Source organism: Rana temporaria, chromosome 5 (assembly GCF_905171775.1).
Source record: "Rana temporaria chromosome 5, aRanTem1.1, whole genome shotgun sequence".
Classification (NCBI taxonomy): Eukaryota; Metazoa; Chordata; class Amphibia; order Anura; family Ranidae; genus Rana; species Rana temporaria.
Window position 1 is genome coordinate 347,198,370 of NC_053493.1, and position 20,773 is coordinate 347,219,142.

The following is a 20,773-nucleotide window of genomic DNA, read 5'->3' on the forward strand; positions in this document are numbered from 1 at the left end:
ATATCTGCAGTCCAGTTGTACTTGCATCGATATCCCAGACTGCAATGGAAGGTCTAGCTTTCCAAGGGTGACACCAAAAAAAAACATGAGTAGCCCTCTGACCATTGGGAACCTGGGAGTCGATTGGCAGTGCTGGTACAGCTGTCGACTGACAAGGTTTCTTAGCAGAAAGACCCCAGCCAATCAACATGTTTGGAGGATTCCACCTTAATCCTGAAACCTCTATAATCAATAACTGTGCTGCAGTTTAAATAAATATGTATATATAAAAAAGTCGTTATACAGGATCTTTAAATATGACAGCTACACTACTCATAGTATGTACTGCAAGCATATTTACAGCATAAGTCACAAAATTGTCATTGTATATTTTATTCATGCAATTCTCTGTTTATACAATGACAGTATTTCTTTGATTTCTCTGTCTATTTCATAAAACCAACACGCACTTGACAAGCCGGGAGATCAAACATGCCGTAGCCCCCACTACATCACACAACTGGCTGACAATGTGAAGCCTGCCTGCAGCCAGGTAAGATGGCTTAATTCAAAGAGCAGAATTCCCTGGGGCTGCTATGGGGATTAATATGTTAATACATACGTCATCTTCTGTCAGGCATGGGTCTTCTGCTCGAGATTTGTAGGATACGCAACTTTGTCTCTAAAAGAAAAGAAAAGAAAGATCAATACATATATGTCTATACGGCAATGAGAGCACTATTTATTCTGGCTCAAATCCTCTTGGGTTATTATCCCAGGTCTCTGGAACAAAGACCTTACTTTTACCAGCTAATGGGGAGTGATTATGTAAATGGAGCTGGCAAGGAACATGGGAAGCTTTCATACATACAAAGTATCAAAGATCTTACAGAGAACCGTGCACTAATGAGTATTTGTAATAATCCGAATCTCCATCCCTGAACTGTTATGACAGAGTAACTTTACCCTATTTCATTTTTTATTAACGCCAATGTCACAAGGGCAATCCTATCATTGGGGACAACTCCTTGGTGATTGCCAACTTACTTACCGGTTTTAATTAAATTGATCTCTTGCTAGCATGAAGAGCAAGATATCACGCCCTTGATTGAGCTGCATTCTGGGCTACTGAGGGTGCAATTTCATTGGGGGACACGTGAAAGCCTCTTTAGTGTGATTCTTCTTCTGGTGATATGCCACCAATTGCAGAATAACCTGTGTGACATCAGCCTAAAAGTGGTTGTAAACCCTTACAGACTACTTTGACCTACAGGTAAGCCTAGATTAAGGTTTACCTATAGGTCCAAGGAATATCTCCTTAACCTACACGGTTAAGGAGATATTTCCAAGAAAGGCAGCACAGATGTCCACGGTGCATGCGCCGTAGAAAACGGCTCGCAGGCGCACTGAGCGTGCCGCTACTAACGGCATCATGCCGTTCATGGTGGCTCTCGCGCATCGCTGCTCCGGCCAGTCACAGTGCCGGAGCAGCAATACCCGGAAGTCACTCCGGGTATCATGACGGTGACAGAGGATGTGTCCGAGGACTGCTGTGGGGGCTTCGTTCTCAGGTAAGTAATTCATAATGAGCTAGTATGCTTTGCATACTAGCTCATTATGCCTTTTGTCTTGCAGGTTTTTTTTTTTTTTTAGAGAGGGTTTACTTCCTCTTTAAGCCTTGTACACACTAGTAGTTTCAGGGCTGAACGAAAATAAATAAAGTACAGCTCTGGAGGAGCCTACAGTATGTACTAATCATGCAATGTTAGTACAGTGATCTCTCCTGCTGTGCTATTGTGTTTTTTATTTCAATGATTTTTATTCAGTTTTCAATAAAGTGTCATTACATTCAGTACAGTGTTCAGCGAAGCAGTTAAAATACAATGAATGAACGAACGATATTAATCTTTTTCTGGATATGACCAGGTGAATAATCATTACAAGGTAACACAAAGCTTATGAATAAGGTATAAGAAAGAAGTAAGGATAACACAAACTCAAAGGTTTTTAGAGTGTGATTGGTATACAAGTTCTTTATATGTTTGCCACGACCTGATAGACAGTTGATCGATCATGTGTTTCAAAGCAACCATCGGGATGTCTATAATGACTGTTGGATCTAATGGGTGTCGTTGAGATAGAAGTATGAGCCACGTTTGGATGGAGACTTTTATTGAGGAGGGAAGGTGTGGCAGGGTTCTTTGGCCAAAAAGGGCGGCAAACAGCCACAAGTTTATAGGACCAAAATAAGCTATACGTGGATTCTATCTCAACCCACGTGGTCGATGGTTCAGGCCTGGATTCTCACAATTAGGTCATTACCGAGGCTGAAAAATAATCTCGAAAGTCTACATAACCTACTCCTCCGAATAGTCTATGTTTTATTAGTTTGACATGTGAGCATCTAGATTTGTTCCCTTTCCAAATGTATTTAGCTAGCATTACCTGTAGGGATCTAAAGTAACTGGTTGGGATAGGAATCGGCAAATTGCGGTACCGATATAAGATTTGTGGGAGATGTATCATCCCTAATGCAGCAAGTCTACCCCACCAAGAGAATTCTTTATTACCCATTTTGTGGAGGTCTTGTTGAATTTTAGTCCTCAACGGAATGTAGTTATTAGCAAAAAGGGAATTTTGTAGATTTCGTAAGGTTAATACCTAGGTACGGTATACTCGTGCTATTGTGTTTTGACAAGGGGACAGCCAGAACACTCTGGTCATCGCTCTCAGCCATTGGCTGACAGCGCTGATCAGGAACCGATCGGCAGACCATTTTGTGTTTATGTATTTAGTTGTATTTCGTCCCTTACAATACAGAAGTGTCAAGCTCTGAAGGCCGCTATGTAAAGCTTGATTTTTTCTGGTTCAGCCAGCAGGATAAACTAGAGAAAGCCAAACAATTCCCCCACATGCTAACAGTCTATTATTGTAATAAGACAGCCAGCCTGTGGTTAGAAATCATGGGGTCCTGTTCAGCCTGATGGGATGGGCCGGGCCACCCCCCCCCAGAGGTGAAGCACTGACTTTATCCACCTGCGCCCTGAAAATAAAGTCCCTCCTCTTCTCCCACCTCCTAGACATGATGGGGAACAGGGAAATGTAATTTAAGTCATGGTAAGCAAGTGGGGGGGGGGGGGGGTGGTCTAGTAAAATCAATTTATTAATTTAGGCAGAAATTAACAATAAAGCTGCCCGTGCCTCCCTGTTTAGCTAATGAGCCCTGTGCCCAGTACAACAGGACCAGTTGTATTGCCTCATCAGCGGCCCTGGACACGGCACCCACAGCAGCCTGAATACCTGAACCGTGACTGCATCTGAAAGGAAAGGATGCAGTTACTGTTTGGCCAATTATTTTCCACCCAGCTCAGTCAAATTGGTGGTGCTTGCAGAGCCACCCATGGTCTGAACTTTTTCAGCCAATGCACAGCTGTCTATAGGGACCTTTCAGCTGTCCCTTCTTCTGCTTAGTACTGCTTAGAGAGTTTCCAAAAAAATATAATTAAATAAACATGCTGGACTGCAGAGAAAAAATGAAAGGCCTGGTTGGTTTTAATCTCCTTCAGCGGCCTGGTGGAAGCCAACTTCCACGAGAGCCTTACAGTTCAAAAGATCTATTCTGAGAGGGAGAGAACCAAACCAAATAACAGCTAAGCCTGGGATGCATGGTTGTGCTATTAAATCAGAGTGGAGATTTAGATTCTCAATGGTTGTTTATGATCAATTCTCAGATAAACAACGTTTTATTGAAAGGCCTTGATCAGCCCAGAGGCGATTCAGTTTGCATGTGTTGCGCTATATACGTTTTTTCACTCACTCAGACAGGTGTTAAAAAGAGCGTGTCACCATATGTGTTCCCAAAACCTGCTTAGTGCTCCATGGCTTCAGGAATGCAATTATATCGACTTGGATCAGTATACCCCAGCACGCAATCAAATTCCTTGCAATGTGTGCTGCAGGCCCATTGATTTGCACTGTTCCTATCGGCAGCCCCCAATGCACACCTCCCAACATTTTGAGATGGGAATGAGGGACACCTACTAACAAACGTATGTAGGCATAGGACACGCCCCATGCCACACCATCTTAAAGGAGAATTAACCCCAAAAAAGTTTAATTAAATCCAGAAGGGCTTTTTTTTACCACTACTATTCCTTTATATTGTCTTTTAAAATGTACAAATTCAGCAATTTAAAAATTAGATGAAAGGTTTAGCACTGGGAAACACTTTTTGAAATATAAAAAGTGTATTTTATATACAACTCTATGGATCAGATCAAAATGAGGGACAAATGAGGAGGAATGAGGGACAGAGGGACAATGCTCCAAATCAGGGACAGTTGGGAGCTATGCCTATGCATTAGCACAGCAGCTATTAAGATTTTTTTGTTTGTTTGTTTTTACTTTGGCACAGATTCATTAAAAAAAACTAAAAATAAAAAGAACAAATTTTTTACATTCTTAGATGCGATTACATTGGGATTTAAGGCTCATTCAGACCTGTTGTCTGTGCTCGGCGCCTGCATTCAGCAGGCCACCCATAAAAGAGGAGGTAGCTGCAGCGGTTCTACAAGCATAGTTGCATGTCAAAATCTGACATGTGGGCAGGAGAAAGTACACAGATCTGATGCTGGAATTCTGCACCCGCTTCTGCCTGCATGCCAGCTTTTGACATGTGACTGTGCTTGTAGAGCCACAGCATCTGCCTCCACTTTTATGGGCTGCCTCCGCATAGCTTCCGATGTGAATGGACATGCAGCAAAAAGTGTCTAAGCATGGAGGACAGGTCTCATTGGCGGTGTGAATGCGCCCGCCCTTGGTAGATATGCCATTTCCTAACTAGTGTAAACTTTTATTGAGATCTGTCAATGGACTTTTTTTTATCAGAACACCCAGTGTAGGTCAGTGGTTCTCAACCCTGTCCTCAAGTACCCCCCAACAGGCCATGTTTGCAGGTTTTCCTTCATCTTTCACAGGTGCTTTGAAATCAGTCAATGGCTTGGTATTTTGGACAGCTATTTTAAGAGAAATTCCCAAAACATGGCCTGTTGGGTCTGCTTGAGGGCATGTTTGACAACCACTGACTCCATCTTAATTTTCCAGCTCTGCTGTACACTGCAAGAGGCTGATACCAAGTCCAAACACAGGTGCCTACACTTTTTGCATTTAAAAATGGATTTAATGATGTAATGATAGATACAGAGTTGCATTATTCTGTGTCTTAATTCTACCTCAAGCTTGGCTTTATTGTGAAACTGTTAAACAAAGGTTCTGCACTTTACTAATCCGTGAGAACTTGCCTTGTCATCCTGGCTGGCCCCCTCCAGATCCCCCTCCTGGTCCAGTTTCTCTTCCTCCACTTCTTTTCCTTGTACGTTTTCATTCTCATCCAGGAGTTTCTTAGGCAGTGGTGGGGGGATATCCTCATCCTGAGATGTTGGAGTGCTGGCTGCGCTCTGAGTATTGATGCTATGCCTGCTCTTTCTATTATGGTCCACCGAGGCGTATTCCACTGCAGCCTCCGTTCTGCGCTCTGTGATCACTGGGCTGGCCTGTGCTGCACCCAACGTGACATTTTCAGACTCTTCCAAACTGGCCGATGAACTAATATCCTTTAATTCTTTCACAGTTTCATAGAGACAGTCTTCTATAATATTGTCATGAGAAGAGCTGTCTTTCAGCACTTCGTATGGCCCCTCGGTATAGAGAGGGGCATCATTTTCGAGGCTTCCCGATGATAGGACAGATTCCCGGTTGTCAGGAGGGATTTGTGGCAGCTCTCTGGTTTGAGGGCATCTTATAGATTTCCCTGTGAAGTCCGGAGGGTCACACAGGTCAGGGAGAGAGCTCTGCACATCTTCATAGGTTGGGACGCAGGTCGCTGCGCTGTCCTCCGAGACTGAAAAACAAACAAAAGATTTTACATCAAACCTATATATGAATAATATAGAAGCAGAATTTAAACAGACAATGTACTCTGCATAGTAAAATCCAAACACTGGCCTAAAAGCAGCAGTTAACCCCAAAGGGAATACCTTCTGCCACCCATCACGTGTCTGCCATGACATGAGCCATGAAGTGAAGGTTCCGGGTTCCCCTGTCTAGAATGCATTCTATATACATTTACTGGTGGGCCAATGAGGAGCAAATATCCCAGCCAGTGTCACAAAAACAAAGAAAATTTGACAGGCAGTGAAACCCTCTAACTCCATCCAGAATAAAAAAAAAAAAAAGATGTTCTAAGTTGTACACTATGGCCCAGATTCACAGACTTTGGGCGCTCATTGCGCCGACGTAGAGTAACTACTGTACGCTACACAGCGCAGAGAGGCAAGCATGGAATTCAGCAAGCCAGTGCTCACCACGCTGCGCCAGGTTTCGAAGGCGTACGCCGGCGTAGGTTGAAGTGGGCGTAAACCCATGCAAATGAGGCGTGACCCCATGCAAATGATGGGCTGAGCGCCAGACAGATACGTATCACGAACTGCGCATGCGCCATGACGTGGACGCATCTCTCTGCGCCTGCTCACAACCACGTCGGAACAACTGCCTAAACTACGCCGGATCACTGCCTACGGCGTGAATGTAACCTACGCCCAGCCAGACACACGTCCAACGTAAAATACGCTGGCTTGTTCCCTTGTTACCTTTGCATGTCTTCTGCTGGGTTGCACCTCCTTTATGGGGAATAACTTGACGCCGGACGTACACCTTACGCGCACCTCGCGTAGCCTGCGTCGGGCGCACGTACGTTCGTGAATCGCCGTATTTCCCTCATTTGCATATTTGAATGGCTAATCAATGGGAGCGCCACCATGCGTCCAGCCTAAATGTGCGCCCATTCTATGCCGGCGTAGGCAAGTTACGTCGGCAGGGTAAAGCCTGTTTTTAGGCGCATCTTGGTTTGTGGGTCTGGCGCACAGATACGACGGCGCACATTTGCACTTACGTTGGTGTACCTTGTTCTACGTCGGCGTAAGTGCTTTGTGAATCTGGGCCTATGACTTAACTAAATATGGCTAAAGGCCCAACAAGAAAAGTACAGCACACCAACCATCAAATGGTGTTCGTACTGCAAAGGTTTATCTTAAATGCAGTTTTGATATAACTTGCGTATTTTAAATGCTTTCTCTTCCATATTTGTGTCCTTTATGTATAAAATGTGTGGATTAACCACTAGGGGGAGCCCTGTATTTAACATAGATCCTTCCATCCTCCATGCTTGACAACTGTTGGGCCGAGATATCAGCTACACAAGGTCTGCATTGTTTTCAATGACTTGGCTATTACATAAGAGCGCTTAAGCATGTAGTGCACAAGTCTTACTGTACATATATCATTACAAAACTATACACGGAAACATTGTTATTTAACCTTACATTTAATAACCTTATTTAAACCAAGCAGACCTTTACCTGGTATTTCTGAAAAGACTACACTTTAGTTTTTGGACACTAGTCAAATGTATAAAAAAAAAAAATGGGAGGACTATGCAATCTTTGGTCACCCTTCAAGGAATGCGGTTATCTATCTACATTCTTATCATGTTTAAAGCCCCGTTCACATCTGAACGATGATCCTGTGTCACATTTTTGGAGAGGCACCGATCATTTGAATGGGCCAGACCAATCCTGAGCTCAGCACTTGTTACATGAATCGTGAAAGTGCCAGATTAAGATCGTCGGGGGGGTTGAATCCAGATTGTGATTTTTTAACGATTAATCGTGCAGCTCTACGTCACAGCCGGTGCTCATTCTTGGTTATACTATGGGTGATCTACAAAATGGACCAGTATGATTAATGAATCAGTCTGGGTAACATTCGTTTATAATCACGTTTTGATAAAAAAAAAGAATGGTGCTAAAGCTGGCAATAGATGGATTAAAGTTCAGCAGGGCCAGGGTGAGATTCCATCCATCTATGGGCAGGCTGATTGTACCAAAGTCAATCCATCGATTGATTTGGGTACAACAAGCAAGTCAGATATTTAGCAATTCTCGCGCAAATCTATGGCCTGCTTAAATCAGCTGTGGTGAAGGCAATATTCTAGAGGTGGGCAATAAATTCAGTAGAATCTCTTCTTGGACTGGGATTATGATGTGTGTTAAGTGATTAGGCACACAATGAATGGTTTACACGCTGATAATTGATGGTCATTAATTCCTGAATTAAATCGGAGGTAATGTTGATGGCACATTTTTCTAATTTATATTACTGGTACATTCTAATTTATACTACTGCACTGAAAGATAAATTTATGTTCAGTCAGCGGGGCCTATAAATGTCAGGTTTTTATGCCATTTTTAAAAAAGAATTGCAAACTGCATTTTTTCTAAACTAACATACATTTCCTTCATGGTGCACACATAGGATAGATAGAGGGAGAAAAGAAGAGCACACAGATGGCAGCCTGCTTGAAGCTAGTGGTCCCAGCACACTTTAAAGCTAGACAAAAAAACTAAAATGAATCTGTTGCGGCTAATACAGTATTAGTTGCATACATTTGCAAATCTATGTGGAAGCCACATTGCTGTGTGGTCTCCAACTCTTAACCACTAGTCAAACACAAGTCCCATGGGCCGAATCTGTCCCGCCAAGCCTGATCATGTGGACCGCAAGCCTTGCCATGTGGCCCTTAAACACAGTTTTACAGCGGCAACATGGCGGAACTCCATCCGGTCACCTCCAGCTCTCAGCCTCCCCTCCCGCTCCCACTTGTAAATGTACTCTGGAACCCTGCCCTCAGTACATAGTGCACCCCTAAAGCCTGAACCCTGTACGCGGGCCAATCCTGAACTCTGCACCCTGTACGCAGGCCAATCCTGAACTCTGCACCCTGTAAGCAGGCCAATCCTGAACCCTGCACCCTGTACGCAGGTCAATCCTGAACCCTGCACCCTGGCCAATCCTGAACCCTGCACACCCTGTACGCAGGCCAATCCTGAACCCTGCAACCTGTACGCAGACCAATCTTGAACTCTGCATGCAGACCAATTACAGAACTCTGCACGCAGACCAATTACAGAACTCTGCACGCAGACCAATTACAGAACTCTGCACGCAGACCAATTACAGAACTCTGCACGCAGACCAATTACAGAACTCTGCACGCAGACCAATTACAGAACTCTGCACGCAGACCAATTACAGAACTCTGCACGCAGACCAATTACAGAACTCTGCACGCAGACCAATTACAAAACTCTGCACCCTGTACGCAGACCAATCCTGAACCCTGTATGCAGAGTAATCATGAACTCTGTACCCTGTACGCAGACCAATCCTGAACCCTGTATACAGAGTAATCATGAACTCGTACCCTGTACAGTGGCTCTGACCAGAGCTGACCTTTTTTTGATCTCCTCTGCTGAGCCATTGTGTTCTGACAGGGGGACGGCCCCCTGCGAGAACACTCCGGTCAGCGCTTTCAGCCATTGGCTGAGAGCGCTGATCAGGTGCCAGGTCCGCAGGCCAAATGGCCAGCTTTTGTTGCACCGGCTCCCATACACACAGGCCAAATGTCGGTACTAAAGTCTCTTTATTTATTTTTTCTTTAAAAATAACAAACATGTTATCCTTGCCTGCTCTGTGCAGTGGTTTTACATAGAGCAGCCCAGATCATCCTCTTTTTGAGTCCCTGACTGGCTCTCTTTGCTCCTCCCTCCTGCCCCCACAAGAAGCAACCCAAAACCCCAAAACAAACATCTATTATATTGCAGCTTATCAATTTTTACAAGTGGTGGCTGCATTTGTTTTCTTTTTTTAGGCTTGCTTTCTTCTATTTTCATTTGGTGATCCAGCCAGAAACTGGTTTGCTATAATGAAATATAAATTATGACCTGGAGTATGGCTTCAATTTGTTAGTGTATTTAAATCTGCTATTAAGCACTCCCCTCCCCCAGACCGACAATGCTTCAGTATGCTATGCCCACTGCGGTATTTCATCCAGAGTGGAAGCATTCTAATACAGGAGGTGTGTTACTGGCTATTACAGCAGGTGAAAACAGAGGGGGCGGGGAGAGAGCAAAGAAATGAAAACTAATGCAGCCATCACATCTGATGCTGCGTACACACGATCAGTTTTCTCGTCTGGAAAACTGTCATTTTTTCTCTTGGACGAAAAAAACGGCTGTGTATAGGCTCTCCAGCAGTTTTCCCGACGAAAAAAACACAAGAATCACGACGAGAAAATTTAGAACATGCTCTAAATTTTTTCTCGTCGCGAATCGCAGCGTTTTTTTGCTCGCCAGTTTTCCCATAGGGAAACACTGCTAGGGAGCCTACACACGGCCAGTTTTCCCGACCAAGAGAAAACCTGTCGGGAAAACTGCCCGTGTGTACACGGGGAAAAAGGGACTAAGCCGGTCCTTGGTTTTCCCGTCGGGTTTCTCTGCAGTGTTTTCACCACCGAGAAATTCAATCGTGTGTACGCGGCATAAGGATCAGTAAGCTGCAATATATTACATGTCTGGTTTTAATCCCTCTTTAAACTTCATTTTTTTTTCTTTAATTGCACACTGTATAAGCACACTAAAATAATGGTCTGGGTTTTACTTATTATACATACCGTCACCAGTGCTGATGGCGCCATTTCGGTAACTGCTGACCGGAGCTTCTGTCCCCAGGCTGGTCACAGAACGGCTGTGTGTCTCTTTGTCAGAAGGCTGATGGCAAAATATGTATAATTATTATACTGGAATAACAGGTAAAAGTGCAATATCATTGTATCTAAACACCGCTTGCCAATATTGTACAAAATAATTACGGTAGGTCTCAGGTGATAAGTTTACAGAATAAGCATTTTATTCTATTTCCATATACAGTCATTAGCCCAGGATTTTCCAGCTAAGCTACCAGTGGCACTTTTTTTTTCTATTGAAAAGCCTGTGACGTGCATAACACAACCCAAAAACTTCACCCGGTGCAGGAAAAAATGTGCACACACATAAAGAGTGATACACAAAAAACTGTGACGGGTGCATCGTCAAATGGTCCTCGGAAAAGGACCCAACTCTGATCCCCCAGGGCATTAGGCTCCTGGCAGGGACTAGAGTAATCTGTGGTTCGTGCAGCCAAAGCCGACACGGACCCAACTTCCTTGGAGGGTCTGCCGAAACAGAACCCTCCTCGGTGAGGCTCCCCCGAAGGGAGACCCCATGAGAGCAGGCGAACTAAGCCAGAAGGCCATGTCCACCCACTCCCAAGACTTTCAGAGTAGGCCCGAGGACCAGCACCCTACTCATCACACACAAAAGTGTACAAAAAGTGCACCAAAAAAAAAGACATAAAAGTGACAAACAAGGGGGAAAAATAAAAAAGAAAGTGGGGGAGAAGGAACGTGGGAGAGGTGAGTGGAAAGTGACCATCGTGCAATACGATGGCTGGGCCCTCCGGCCAGGAAACAAAAATTCCCCTGGTCCTAGCCAAAAGGCTCGGCCCTAGAGGCAGGTGTGAAAAGTGTGTTTGTGGAGATCGTGACCAAGGTGCCACACGATGAGTGCCCCTCAAACACTCGTGCAATGTATGGCACCCCTGGACTGCCACTCCAGGGGCACTATCTCCACAGGCTTTTCAACGGACCCTGACCACCGGCCCAGACCAGCAGCACCCTTCCCAGCCAGGAAGGTAGGAGTTCAGAGAGATCGGGGAGAGCCCACCTCAGCAGGCTACTCCCACAACCCCCATCCCTCCCACCTAATCACGTTCGGGAAATACTAACCGCTCCTGCAGACGAAAAGAGGAGCAAGGTTTCTCTCCCGAACAACTGACTGGGGCAGGCACCACCAAATCCAGGCCAGAGGCCAGGGGCCCAGCCCTCTAGCTTCGACCTCATGCCTCTCCGTCCAAATCAGAAAATTTGCATTTTTTTTTTAGCCTGTAAAGTGGGGGTCAGCAAGCTGTAGATCGCGGACAGGTGACTGGTAGATCCCAGACAAGAACAACGCACTCCTGCGCTAGAGTCAGCTGACTGTAGTGTAAGGCTGGATTCACACCTATGCATCTTTAGTGCTTTTTGCATTTTGCAGATTTGCACTACAGAATGTGTTCCATAGGAAACCATGTTAAATGGACTGTAGTGCAAATCTGCAAAAAGCACTAAAAATGCATAGGTGTGAATCCAGCCTCACAAGTGTCTGGTCAAATCATGGATAATCTCATAGATGTCTTGCTGCCCTCTAGGACTGGGGTCATCCTGACAGTGCTGTGAGTATAGAAAAAGAAAAGAGGGCACACTGGTCTAGTGCATTATTATCCAACAGATTGATTAAAATATATGAATACAATCATAAAGATGTCTACTCACAAACGCAAGTTAAAAACACGATCGTCAGGCCACGTGTGGCTATCTTTTATTGGCTGCTCAAATCACCGACCCTGAGGGTTGGGGGTCTTGGATGAGACCCCCTCAGGTTGACACGTTTTGAAGGACTGGCCTTCTTCAGAGGAATGAGAGATAGCCACACATGTAGCCCGACAAGCGCGTTTTTAACTTATGTTTGCGAGTAGACATCTGTATGATTTTAGTCATATCTTTTATAAAAATGTTGGATAATGCACTAGACTAGTAGATTGCAGTCTGGGTTTGCTGACCCGCCATTCCAGAGCATCAAACAGAGTGCAATGCAGAAGGACTACTTGTAAAGTTGGAGGTGTAGTAGGGAGCATGAGCTGCATAACCCGATGCCTCCTCTGTAGTGCCAACTCCTGTCCCATGCAGAGCCGGCACTACAGAGGATTGCTGGGGTTATGTATGCTCCCATGCTGTATTTTAAATTCTAAATATGGATGTAACGTGTAACAATGGAAAGGTGAACGTATTCTTCAAAGAAGACTATTTTGGGATGAGCTAGCAAATAGCAATAGCAACTGCACTCCACGTCTTATATCGGCTAGAGGTCTCCTGAGTCATGCCAGCAGCAGGAAAGAAGAGATCATCAGGTCAGTGTGAAGCAATACACTGGTCATAAAAAAAAAGAAAAAGGACTGCTTTCATACAGTACTGATGTGCTGAGGTTAGGCCAGTCATGTTCCTCCACCCCAAACTTACTCATCTATGTGTTTATGGACCTTGCTGTGTGCACTGGTGTGCAATCATGTTGGAACTGAAAGGGGCCATCCCCAAACTGTTCACACAAAGTTGGAAGCATGAAATTGTCCAAAATGTCTTGGTATGCTGACGCCTTAAGAGTTCTCTTCACTAGAACTAAGTGGACAAGCTCAACCCCTAAAAAAACCACCCCACACCATAATTACCCCTCCACCAAATGATTTGGACCAGTGCACAAATCAAGGTCCATAAAGACATAGATGAGAGAGTTTGGGGTGGAGCCCTGACCTCAACCCAATAGAACACTTTTGGGATGATTTAGAGTGGAGACTGTGAGCCAGGTCTTCTCGTCCAACATTAGCACCTGACCTCACAAATGTGCTTCTGGAAGAATGATCAACCATTCCCATAGACACACTCCTATACGTTGTGGACAGACTTCCCAGAAGAGTTGAAGCTGTTATAGCTGCAAAGGGTGGGCCAACTCCAATATTGAACCCTACGGACCAAGACTGGGATGCCATTATTGTGTGTGTAAAGGTAGGCACCCCAATACCTTTGGTAATATAGTGTGTGCATATAATATATATATATATTGAATGTGTGTATAGATGATTGTGTGTTTAGATTCACACAAGCGTGTATGCTCTTCCTGTAATTTGACTCGGTTTGGCAGAAAATATATTTCTTCCAGAACCTGGCCTTACTATTGAGACACATACTGAAGAAACACTTCTCCAGTCTGTTCTCATCTTGTTTCGGTCACCTTGTTGGGGTTGGGAGTGAGTGAATGAGGAGGAAGGAAGCCAGCTGAGAGCGAGCACAGTCTGATCGCTTTTGGGAGGAAAGTAGGAAGGAATGTGCTTGTGCTGTGAAGACTCATCTGCCGAGGTGGAAGATAGGAAATGTAGTCTTAGCATTGGGCTGACCACAGAGCGCAGAGGAGGATCTGTGGAGCGTAGGGACGCAGCGCTGTTTTTGAAAGCAAACAAAATGCAACAGAAGGTGCAAATAAGGATTATGACAAGAATGCAAATGTAGGTTGATTGCTGGGGTTATGTATGCTCCCATGCTGTATTTTACATTCTAAATATGGATGCAACATGTAACAATGGAAAAGTGCACGTATTCTTTAAAGAAGACTTATTTATAATGAGCTAGAAAATAGGGAGAAACAGATAAAACTTACTGCATTCATCAAGTTTTCATGGTCTCCATTCTGAAGCTTTGCTTTTTTACCTCTGTAGAATCAAAAGCAAAAAAAGAATTATTCACATAAAAATATTGGCTTAGTACCTAAACACATCTGGCTTGTAGCACTGGGGTCCCTGTATGTATCCGGGGTAAGGACACTATCTACATGGAGTTGGCATGTTCTCCTTGGGCCTGCATTGGCTATCCTTCACATATTCCAGTTACCTCATACACTCCAAAGACTTAGGGCCCTTTCACACGGGCGGATCAGTAATGATCCGCTCCGTGTGTCCGCAAAAGCTCAGCGGGGATCCTCCGTAAAATCCCCGCTGAGCTGGCAGCTGACAGGGCGGTCCCCGCACACTGTGTAGGGACCACCCTATCTTTCCTCCGCTCTCCCCTATGGGGGATCGGATGAACACGGACCGTCTATACCAGGAAGTGGTGCAAATACCTGTTTTATACAGGTATCTGCACCCCCTCCCCCTTGAAAGGTGTCAATGTGACACAGAAGGGGGGGGGGGTTATGAAAAGCGGCGGAGGTTCACATTTGGGTGAACCTCCGTTTTTTTAAGGGCAGGGACTGATGTGAACGTACAGCATGTAAATTGTTGGTGCCATATAAATGCATCACCTAGAAAAGCATACAAGAAAAAGGTACTATCACCAAACATATACGGATGCTCCTTTATATTTGGAAAGGGAGAAACTGAGGATATGAATATCAGATTTAAATATTGAGCCAACTCAAAATATTGCATACAAATTTAACAACTTTATAGTATTCATTTCTGGGACGCATACAAAAATAGAAAAAAAATCCTCACCATAACCTGCAGGAACCTCATTATTTTATATAGAACAAATGCACTTTTAAAATAGCTTCTTGAATATTATCCATGACTTCAAAGCAAGTTTGCAAATGTAACATTTTCTTTTGCTTTGCGGACCTCTGAAAACTGAACTTGTGTCATCAATGGTCCTGACAAGCATAACGTTCCTGTTATTCCCTGATACAGCTGGATGCATTCACCAGCAAGGCTCTCTTTATATCAAGTTATAACATTATTATTAAAGCATCCACAGCATCTTATTTTGTGCATGTTATCTTTCACAGGAGGAGCAGGGAGCACACGCATCTAAGGAAACCTTCTTTAATATGACACTGGAAAACTATTTCAAAAGGAGTTCTTTTCACGAAGGTCTCATGCACACAGGGCATTTCTACAGCTGCTTTTAGCAGCCTCAGATGTTTTTTTATTTTTTTTTGCAGCTTAAAAACACCACTCCATGTTATTCTATGGCCTCATGCACACACATGCTTTTGGGAGCTGTAAGTGGGTTAGGCGTTTTCAAGCTGCAAAAAAACCCAGGGCCAGCGTGATCTGAGGATCAGCGTTACAGCTGTAAAATTGTCCGACGCCGCTAAAAGCTGCTAAACATGACTTAACGCTGGAAACAGCCTTAAGCCACGTCCGTTTTGTTTGTCAGTATCCAATCACCTGAAAGAAACTGCATTAAAACTATGGTCAGACTCTGATCCGGTGTCCTGTAATGTACTTTAGGTTTTGGCTGGCATTGGAACCCCCATGTAAAATTCCCGGCTGCCTGTGTCCACTCTACGGGGAGTCACCTTTTTTTTGTCCTGGTGAACACTGCCAGTGAAGAAAAATGAAAAATGTTGTGCTGTTACCAGAAGAGCAAGGCCTAATACTTGAGATTGGGAGTGATTATAATGCCTCTTTTATTGCCCTTACTTAAGCTGCAAAGGCAGTAGAGGGTGTGTACATATGCCGCAGCTGTGATGCTTTGCATTGTGGTATGGCAAAAATGATCTCCGCTGTTATGTTTGGCGCTCAGCAACAGCCGATGAACGTGGCCCATTCAACTGAATGGGGGCTCTCAACTACCACCTACCATGGTTGCGACGTGCTGCTGCAGGGTTTAAGGTAGTAAGGCAGCATAAGAATGCCTCCCCGACGCCTGTCAAATGCCTTCTGAAGGGCGATCCAATGCAGATCATGCTTCAGAGGGCAACACAAGTGTAAATGAATCCTTATAGAGAAAAATCTTCCAATGGGGACACTTCTGGTGACAACTGCCTGAGAGTAAACCTCCCTCACTTTGGAAAGATTTCTTCTCACTTCTGGTTTCTCCAAAGTTTTGGATGTAGCTGCACTTAGGATATACATCTATTAGATATATATCTATATCTATTATGTTTAAGGGCTGACCACAGGCTAGCCTGTATTTGTAGGAGGAGTCTGAGGGCTATTTAGCCCTCCTCCTCTGACTGATCCTGCGTCGGCTCGTTTCTGGGTTGACGCAGCCGACTCACGTCACTTCTGGTTTCCCTGCAGAGCGGCTGTCAGTTGTAGTGGTTCCTCTCCCGGTGCTCACGCCAGGCACCATGGGGGGGACCACCCGCCTATCCACCATTAAGGGCTCAAATCCGGCATCATGGGGGCTGCCCGCCCGCTTCTCCCCGTGCTTAGGGGCATCCATCCACCCTTCCATCCCCTTTTAGCTGAGCTCCATCTGACACCATGGGTGGGAGGGGGGGGATGTCCATCCCCATTGCTTAGGGGGGGCCGTCCTTGTATCCGTCCACCACTTTTCCCTTTTTAGCCTGGGCTCCATCTGACACCGTGGGGGGTGGCCGTCCGTCCACACACACAGGGCTCACGCCGGCATCTTCTCACTGGAATCTTGCTGCTCATGTTCTGTTCGCCAGGCAGCATATGGGGGGGCAGCCACCCACCCTGCTTAATCCTCCCGGTGCTCACACCAGGTATCAGAGAGAAGGGGGAGGGTTTTGCTGTTGTCCTGGCGTGGAGAAGTGGGGGGCTGCTTGCAGCACAGCAGATCCTCGTTAATGCCGGTGAGAACATGCTTGACTGGAGGTGTCCTGGTTGGCTCTCAAGCCGAGACTTGCTTGTCAGATGCATACTACCTTGGGTCACGGAGCCAGGGGAGGGGGGATGTAGTCCTGATTGGTGGGGTAGCTCCACTTCCGTGGTCTTCATGTTCATGCCTCACATAGTTGTCATATCGGTTCTGTCAGCTGCGTGTTGTGTTCATTTCAACGATCTGTCATTGCGCAGCAGATTACTTGCGCTCACTCACGTCATACATCGGGGGGGGGGGGGGGGTCGTCATCAGGTTCATTCACATGCTGCAGGCCCACCATCACTGCTCTTGTCTTCACACTTGGGTAGGCACAGGGGGGTTGTGTTTTCTGTCATAGTGTGTTGTTGTCCAGCATGTTTCAGTCATAGCATGTTCTGTCGTAGCTTGTCGGTGCTATGCAGTAACGACACACAAACAGCCGTTGCGTCTTTGTTTCCTTGTCTCATCATACCTTTCTTTCAGGTTATTGCATACCTGGGTTTAGTTAGCCAGGGTTCACATCTCAGGATCTGTCATGTCTACAGTTCCAAACGTGATAGGACACAGAATACAGTGTGTGAGAAATAAAAACCGGAGGCGATCAAATGCCACCAAAAGAAAGCTCTATTTGTGGGGGGGGGGGGGGGGGAACCTTCAATTTTGTTAGGGTACAACGTTGCACGACTGCGCAATTGTCAGTTAAAGTGACGCAGTGGCGTATCGTGAAAAAGGGCTGGGTCAGGAAGGGGGTAAATTCTTCCGGGGCTGAAGTGGTTAAAAGGGAACCAAAATTCTCAAAAATAGGACACTTCCTCAAGTAATAAAAATGGATGGGTTTAATTGATTCCGTTTTACATCTAAAATGAATAAGAAAAATTGTCTTTCGATAAATACTTTATAATAATAGATTAAATGAGATTTCTTTTAGTAGTGACTGCTTTTAGTCACATTAGTGATCTCTGCTACTTTAATCTACAATATATGTGACAGCATTGTATTTTCAGCTCAAACAGCCAGTGTTTTGGGGCTGTGATCAGATGTACATTGCGTGACATCCATGTCTAGTCCTTAGTGCATATCAAAATGATGTGATCTTACCTGTCACAGCTAGAGCAGAGGAAGAAGAGGAGGGTAATGAAAAGAAAGTTGGATAGTAGAGCCAGGCCGCCCCATACTAAGAGTAGGCTGTCTTCACTGCTGACATCGCCATTCACGACAGCCACAGCTTCCTGGACCAGTGGAGGCATTCTCAGCAACTGGGTACGTGCTCAACAAGTGGCCTCATTTGTATAACGGGATTTCACTTCCTGGAAGAGAAAAACACACATTACAACATCTACACAGGACTTCTTGCAGCTAAATGCTTCTATGGAAAAAATATGCCACCGATTTTACACTTTAATAAAAAAAAAAAACACAAAATCACTGAATTAGAAGGGAAAGTAAAAAGGCTTGTGGCTAACATTATTTTTAATGCTGGATTCACGCTTTTCCGCTGTGGTTTTGTCTTGTGTGTTGGGATTCAAGGTGAATGCCACAGCAATGCGCCATCATGCGAAATGTGCAGTATGGACATGCACTGCAGCACACGTTTCGCATGATAGCGCATTGCTGTCGCATTCACCTTGAATCCCAACACACAAGACAGTGAAGCTCCAACTTTTTTTTTTTTTGTTAAACAGAAGGGTTTAAAAGCTGGCAGTCCCATCACTATAACCCCCACAATCTCAGGGCTTAAACCCAACATCTCCAAATCCAACCCTCATTAGACTTCTAAAGGAACCCAAAGAATCCCCCCAGTAAGGTTTGTCCCCACAGCATGAACCAGCTGACAGAGACCACACAGCTGTGCTGGGATGAATATGGGGGTCACTCTGCCCCTGTCAGATATAAGACACACATCACGTGATGCGCCCTTGCACAGTGACAGGGTGATGCAGCTCCAACTTAAATGTACTGTGGTGTACTGCACTGCCAACAATGAAGCATGCAAACCTGCTCATTGACCGCTGATGCGGGAAGCTGAGCGCTAGGATGTAACAAAGCAAAGACTTTAAGGAGGTATACTTGGAGTGACCCTGTGAGGTACTCCCTGTAATCTGGCTACATTACATGACACAGAATTCAGCTTAAAATAAATCAAGTGTACTTTTTGACACACTTGCCATTTTTGCTGGATATACCATAGTAGCTCACAGACTGGTTTCAGGTAATGGAATGTTGCTTTGGCCATGATAGGACACAGAATACAGTGTTTGAGAATCTTTCAGGAGTGCCGTTTATAATTTCCAGCATATTGGGTCTGCTTCACAAAAAGTACTGGTTAATGAGCTCTTTTAAAAGTGGCCGAGAGAGTTTCCCCTACTGGTTAAAGTTGGTAAATATGAAAATGTTGCAATCAATCTGATATTTAGATTTCCGATATACAAGAAGTAACAAGCCATACTGAGTCAAAACATATAATAGATAGAAATGGGCGATACTGTCACAAGCCCAAAATGGCTACAATGGCACATCCAGGCCTGTCTTTAACTGCTGCTCTGGGCCTAATCATAGTTGTGGGGCCCAAAGCAGCTGCACCTAGTTAAGTGGACTTGGCTATCACTCACGAGATGAGGGCGGAATTGAATGTTGGGGCGCTGGTGACTGGTTGGGTTTTATGTCCAGCACCGTGGAGCGATTGGCCAGCTTGGTAAAGTAAACAATGTGCAGGGAGAGCACCTATCAGTCCAGTCACACTGACCCCTCTCCCTTACAATGTCTGACAAGCCACAGACCATGAGCCTGCTTCTTCACTGGAGGGCTTGGCGATGTGTACCTGGTGTTTGCCTGATATCCTTTTGACACTATCAAAGTGAGACGGTGGGTGGGGGGGGGGGGGGGGCAATGCAGGGGTTTGTTGAGGAGTCTGGTGTAATGATGGGGGACAGGGGTCCTGTGTAATAATGGGGGTAGTATGGAGAAGGGATCCTGTGTAATGATGGAGAAGGGAGACCTGTGTTACAGTTACAGTTGGCGAGTATGTACTGTTCCACTAACAAGTCCTTAGCTTGATCTGCATCAGTTCTTTATGTTTATATTATTAAAGTTTTATTTAGAGAAGTCTGTGTGTTTGTTTTATGGGACTTTGGGGTGGAGAGTGTAACTGCATGGGGGGAAATTGTTGGCCCTGGGCCCGCCAGATGTAGAATGTCATCCATGAAAGATCAATGCAACTTAAGCTATACTTAGAAAAAACACAATCACGAAAAAAGATATTCAACCTTTCATAGGAAAAACGCTGGGTTGTAGACCACGTGCCAAGTACATGACATGTGCACAGCTCATATCAACTGTAACAGATCAGCAACAGGCGAAGAAAAGAGGGGGGGGGGTGAAAGAGGAAATAAATAAAATGAGAAAAACACAGCAACACTGTATCCAAACGCTTGCAACCACTTAACCATAGACTTGGTAGATCCAAATACACCCAGAATAGCCAAAATATTTATATAGCCATCTGATCAAATGGAATTAGGCAAAAGTAAAAACTTAGATTTTTCAGTCCTGAACATAACAAAAAAAACAACAACTTGAAATAATACAGTCCCTTCAGCTTTACAAAACACTAATGAGTCTAGTTATAAGATATTGCATGAATGTCAGAAACAACATTTCACAGTA

At 44.8% G+C, this 20,773-nt stretch overlaps 1 protein-coding gene across 4 annotated transcripts in view; it reads right to left on the reverse strand.

Moving 5' to 3' along the window:
* The window catches only part of PAG1 (phosphoprotein membrane anchor with glycosphingolipid microdomains 1), a 331,656-nt gene that overhangs the window by 2,038 nt on the left and 308,845 nt on the right, over positions 1–20,773 (reverse strand). For all 4 annotated transcript variants that reach the window (XM_040354494.1, XM_040354495.1, XM_040354496.1 and 1 more), the window contains 5 exons: positions 18,209–18,417; positions 14,217–14,268; positions 10,547–10,643; positions 5,280–5,878; positions 602–661 (listed from right to left, as the gene is read on the reverse strand). In XM_040354494.1, the coding sequence (XP_040210428.1) occupies positions 602–661; positions 5,280–5,878; positions 10,547–10,643; positions 14,217–14,268; positions 18,209–18,357 (957 nt within the window). In that variant the 5' untranslated portion in view covers positions 18,358–18,417. The remainder of the gene's footprint in view (positions 1–601; positions 662–5,279; positions 5,879–10,546; positions 10,644–14,216; positions 14,269–18,208; positions 18,418–20,773) is intronic.